We start from the raw sequence: 6,000 nt of genomic DNA on the forward strand, positions 1-6,000 counted from the left end.
GAGTCAAACCATATAGCTTCCGCATCAAGTTATTATTCTCATGTAATTTATTACATTTTTCATATCAAAAACCCTTCTCCCGATAGTGATAATTGAAATAAATCAATCCAGAGGAGAAACTTTGCCTGGAAGCATTAAGTTCAATAATAAATTATACTTTGAACAAAGAAAAGCAAATCTAATATTATAAATTGAAAAAGAATTTAAGCTACATCAAATCCCTAGTATGAGGATTTAGTTCGACATAGTAATTAAATAAAACTCAACAATACTTGAATAAACCTTCATAATCAATATGAATAATGAAAAGTAAAACAAGATTAAGAGTTTAGAAATAAAAATTAGGCAACTGATATGTGGACGGCTTCCTTGAATCTTGGCACGAATCTTGAATGCTTGTAGTTTTTGATAAAGAAAGATAACAATGTGCATGAATTATCAAGGACTCGAGAGATATATTTTACAATGAATGGCCCCTCTTTTTATATAGACTTCCTGGAAGAAAATTCGACTCCGTTTAGGAAACAAAATCCTATTAAATACGAAATCTTTTTGGAGATCACAAAACTGTTTAGGCTTTGGATTTCTTCTCAATTATGACTCTTCCATCTTCCTAAATAGGATTAGATCTTGACTTGCATATCAGGAAAATATCTGGGGTGGGCCCATATAAGTTATAGAGACTGGCCGGCTTTCTTAATTCAAGACAACATTATAGCACGGTCACACCGTGCTAGAGTTTGAGTCTCCACTTGATTTTCCTTAAGTTCAGCACGAGCGTGCTAAGGTGCACGGGCAGGGTGTGCTAGGGCCTGAGTGTTTTGCTTTCTTTTGCTCTTTTCTGTGCTAAAAACCTGCAAATTTCTTTAAGAATAAGTGGATTATGATTCAAGGAAGCTTTGAATAAAACATAAATAAAACAAAATAAAAATTAGTTAAAATGATTAAAATTACTAAAAATTCCTAATAAGAACTATATAAAGATACCATAAAAATAACACCTATCAAAATTCCCCAAACTTAAACCATTGCTTGTCCTCAAGCAACAAAACTAAAAACAAAAGAAAAACATAAGCTAAACAAACTAACAAAGCTAGCTTACTATGATTGGAGATAATTATTCACAATTTTCAAAAATATATCAAAATTATTAACATATGAATAAATCAAGTGTTTCCTATGCTAATTATATTCAAGCAAAAATTCAATTTTCGATGAAACACATTCCTTATTTTAAACATAAGTTAACAAGATTTTCAACACCAATAATTATCCAACCTATGATAAGTAGAATATGAATTTTCACAAACTATTTAACCTTTGATTAAGATGTTTTAACAATATAAATTTAACATTCCCATAAGCAAAATTTAGTGATCCCTTCTCCACAATTGAAATGCATACGATTTAAAAAAAATCAAAAGGTCTTTAATTTGGTTGTAATGGGGTTTTAGAGGTATAATTTTAGCTAAACAAAGAAAAAGGATAAAAAGATAGACAAAGAGCACAGACAATGTATAATATCAAGATTTTCATTATATCAAAACAAAATTTTCTTTGTAAAGGGAGATTAATCTTGAGGTTCTTTCACTAGCTCAAAAATTTAGAGATACTTTGGTAAGGTTTTTTTTTTTTTTTTGGCAAAAGGAAAATTTTATTTATATCTCAAATAAGGAGAGCCAGTACAATAAAAAATAATGAGACCTCTAATAGTTCATGGCAAAGATTCAAAAGAGAAAAAACTTAACGAATTATGAGTAATTCTGCTCTGAATTGTAATAGATTGAGCTACTTGATTGTCCTCCCTGTATATATGTGTGATGAAAGAATTTGAGGATAAAAGGAAAGACCGAATAGATTGAATCTTATGGTCAGACAAAATATTGTGAGTTTGCTGTAACTTTTGAATCAGTTGCAAGGAATCCACTTCTATTTGGAAAGGGGTCGGAATTCTTTGAGTACACCACTTGATACTTTCATGAAGAGCTTGAAGCTCTGCCTGAAATGGAGATATTGCTGAGAAGAGAAAGGAGTGGCTGGCCACAAAATTCCCATTTGAATTCCGAATGGCTACGCCTCCAAAAGAAGAAGAAACGGAAAAGGAAGCATCCACACTAATTTTATAAACTGTTGCAGTCGGCTTTCTCCAGTAAACCAAAGAGAGTTTATGATGATTCCTTTGACCAAAACTAGCAGGCAGCAGATCGGTTAGAGCATTGGCAGGTTTTCTAGTGAACTTGCGAGGCGAACAAGCAACTCCCTAATAAAAAATAAACTTACTAATCTGCTGCTGAAGTAAGTGAATTCCTGCATCACCTTCACCCCAACTGAAATTACAATATAATTTCCATACATGCCACATAATTACTAGAGGAACTAGAGGACGAAGGATGCTTACAGTACTTTGTGGCCGAGAAACTAAATACCATGTTATCAACTCTTGAGGCAGTGTACGACAAGTAGAATTGCCGCCGGAAAGCAAATATTGTCTAAAGAAATTCCATACCCATAGAACCTTAAGACAATGAAGAAACAGATGATCAATGGTGACTAATGAGTAGGAGCATAGAGGACAGCAATAAGGCCCATTAATCCCTAACACATTCAAACTATGAGGAAGAGGAAGAGCATTTAGGAGCAACCTCCAAGTAAAGGCCGAGAGTTTTTTAGGGATAGAAGAGTCCCACATCATGCTAAATAACAATGTGTTGCTTTTATGTACTCGAACATGCTCATAAATAATAGCAAAAGAAGGTGACACAACCTCTGCAGAATTATTTAATTCCGAAGCCACTTCATGAACACGACAAATGCGTTTCCACGAGCAGGAATCAGTCGCTTGAAAAGACATAAAACCTTTACGGTGATACCTCTGAAACATGTAAGCAGACCATATCGAATCGCACTTCATATAAGAGAACCAAAGCTTGACTGAGTATGCTTATTGAATGGAAGAAAGGGATCGTAGACCCAAACCGCCCTCAGCAGTAGGAAAACAAATTTTCTGGAATTTAACCCAATGATGCTTATTTTTTGCATCTGTTTTACCCCATAAAAAATCTGCCATTTGAGTCTCCAAAATACCAATAACACGAGCTGGAAGCTTCATAGTACCTATAATATGCATGGGAATTGAACTTAAAACATGCTTAATTAAGACCAATCTACCACCCATCGACAGAATTGTCTTAGACCATCCCATAAGCTTAGCAGAGATCTTTTTAATCAACTCACTACAATATGAGGTACGATTAATACCTTGGTGAATCGGGGCACTGAGATATATGAAAGGGAGGCATTTCTTTTTAATTGAAAGAGCTGCTTCAATTCTTGAGAGGGTCAGGGACCCCAGTTTTTTCGAACAATAGTAAGAACACTTTTCAAAGTTAATCATTTGGCCCGAAACATCTTGATAGTAAAGGATAAACTTTTTAAAATTGGCGGTACTACGCTTATCCCCCCTAATGAAGATCAATAGATCATCTGCAAAGCTTAAATGAGTAACAGGGGGAATAATTGCGAGCAAGCTTATAAGGTTGAATTTTTCCAAAAGAGACAAGATGTTTCAAACCGCGAGAGAAACATTCAGAAACCAAAATAAATAAGTAAGGAGAAAGTGGATCCCCTTGTTTGACCCCTCTAGAAGGTGCGAAGAAACCATAATTGACACCATTAAATCAAACTGACAGTCTGGTGGCCGAAAGGTTTGCTATGATCAATCAAACAATAGGTTGAGAGAAGCCAAAGCGAAACAGGACTGCCTCTAAGAAAGACCATGAGACACGATCAAAGGCTTTAGCTATATCAAGCTTAATGGCAATATTGTTTTCTCTAGCTTTCCTGCCAATTTCATGAATCATCTCATTAGCCAAAAGGATCTGGGAGTGAATTGACCTACCTTTCATGAAACTAGCCTGTTTCGGAGATATTAAGAAATCCAAAAGTGGAGCAATCCTGTTTGCCAAAATTCTAGTACACACTTTAAAGTTAGTAAGACAAATAGGACGAAATTGGTCGAAAACTGATGGATTCTCAACTTTAGGAATGAGAATAATCTGAGCGCAACTGAAAGACTGAGGTATTGGAAGGCCCAGAAAAAATTCCTTAACAGTGCTACAAACGTCCCACTGAATAATAGACCAACAGTCTCTATAGAATCTCCCGTCAAAACCATCTGGACCAGGAGCACTAGAAGGATCAAGTTGCCAGACCGCGTTTTTAATTTCAGAATCAGTAGAAATAGCTCCCAAAGCCAAATTATGTTCCGTCGTAATTAATGAAGGAAGATACTCAATAATTTGGCTACAGTCTTGTTGCATAACTTCACCTTGAAAGAGACTGGAAAAATGCTTGACCGCCTCCTCACCTATGTCTTCCTGCAACGAAAGCCAAACACCATCAGAGTTTTTAATTGAGGAGATACGTTGAAATTTCCTTGATAGCTTGACATAATTATGAAAGAATTTAGTATTCGAGTCCCCATCTTCTAGCCATTTAACATGAGATTTTTGTTTCCAGTATATTTCCTCAAGCCGAAGTTTACGGAGAAGGTGAGCTTCTTTTTCCTACCATGTCTTCCTATTATTCGGACAAGGATCTGCAACATATTCTATTTCAGCTGTCTCAGCGCTACTTCAGCATCCTTGATAGCAGAAAAAATGTCACCAAAAATAGTCTTATTCCATTGCCTAATCGCACCTTTGAGAGCCTTGAGTTTAAGATGAAAACCCTTCATCCCCCCTCCAGAAAAAGACGAGTTCCACTGCTCCCAAATCATGGGAAGAAAAGAAGGATTACTGAGCCACATATGCTGAAATTTGAAAGGCTTAGGAGCATTGAACAAGCTCTTATTACAATTCAACAAAAGAGGGGAATGATCCGAAGAGGTTTTACCAAGATGCTTGATCTGAATCTCATCAAAGAAATCAAGGATAATTGATTTGCCATAAAGCGATCAAGAGCTTCCACACGTGTCCAAAACTACGCACACCAGTCCAAGTAAAAGGATTGCCTAAAAAGGTAAATCAACAAGACCACAAGAATTAGAACAATCAGAGAAGTCTCGCATACTGAGCAGATTTGGTGAAGATCCACCCTTATACTCTGAAATTAACTTAATAGTGTTGAAATCACCACCCACGATCCACGGCCCCTGAATTAAACCTGCCATACTCTCCAGCTTCTCCCACAAGGATAGTCTAGAAACCCGAGAATGAAGACCATACACAGCAGAGATCGTAAAAACAAAATCAAGGGATCTCATTCTTGCAGAAACTGAAACAAGCTGTATATCATCTTGGAAATTTTCAAGAGCAAAGTGAACATCATTCCACAATATCCAAATCTTGTTATTTAAGCTAGTGAAAAAATTGTTGAAACCCAAACGAGAAACAAACAAAGAACAATTACAAGAAGCAACCATAGGTTCTATAATAATAAGCAATTTAATGTTATAATCCGCACAGAGTTTTTGAAGTCAAGTGATAGAGGAATTAATACCTCTAAGGTTCCAGCATAATATATTCATTGAATAAGGTTAGACGCAAAAGCAACTATTTTCTTGGAATGACGCGTGACCGTAGGCTCAATTGGTTTGGGAGTTTTCTTCCTGTTAAATTTCTTTTTTGTAACAGCTACAAAGCCATCATTTAGTTCACAAGCTGCATTCAATTTATTCCCAATATAGATACCAATAGCTCTCAAATCATCTATGGAGCCGACATCCATATCCATATCAGCATCCCCTTCAGATTTATGCCCAACATAATCATAATCACTAACCGAGTGTTCAGGACCAGCATTAGAAAGACCACCAAAAGTCACGCAAGTTTTACCCCTCACCGCATCCAGGCCAGTAGTCCCGCCTTCATCATAAATGGGGTCTGGAACAGTAATATCGGCATGTCAATCTGAAATGGCACAAGCTGGTTCGCAACCTGATACAGATTGCAAAACTACATCATCTGCATCATGCATAGCCGCTTTGTCAGAGGGAATAGA

At 36.3% G+C, this 6,000-nt stretch overlaps 1 protein-coding gene across 1 annotated transcript; it reads right to left on the reverse strand.

Annotated features, from left to right (window-relative positions):
* Positions 1-3,719: 3,719 nt before the first annotated feature.
* Positions 3,720-5,976, reverse strand: LOC119370391 (uncharacterized). The gene is made up of 5 exons (XM_089719226.1): positions 5,937-5,976; positions 5,691-5,882; positions 5,030-5,427; positions 4,634-4,906; positions 3,720-4,376 (listed from the first exon to the last, which is right to left on the reverse strand). Exons 1-5 carry the CDS (start codon positions 5,974-5,976, stop codon positions 3,720-3,722), a joined length of 1,560 nt encoding a protein of 519 aa, XP_089575352.1.
* Positions 5,977-6,000: the final 24 nt, after the last annotated feature.

This window comes from Jatropha curcas, chromosome 3 (genome assembly GCF_041381405.1).
Source record: "Jatropha curcas cultivar XTBG-Jc1 chromosome 3, XTBG_Jcur_1.0, whole genome shotgun sequence".
NCBI classification, from domain to species: Eukaryota; Viridiplantae; Streptophyta; class Magnoliopsida; order Malpighiales; family Euphorbiaceae; genus Jatropha; species Jatropha curcas.

Coding starts and splice junctions, on each gene's coding strand:
- LOC119370391 (XM_089719226.1), bottom strand. CDS start 5,976: ATGCATGATGCAGATGATGTAGTTTTGCAATCTGTATCAG. Junction 5,428..5,690: donor AGATGATTTGAGAGCTATTG/GTATCTATATTG, acceptor TTATTATTATAG/AACCTATGGTTGCTTCTTGT. Junction 4,907..5,029: donor GTTCTAATTCTTGTGGTCTT/GTTGATTTACCT, acceptor GATGAGATTCAG/ATCAAGCATCTTGGTAAAAC.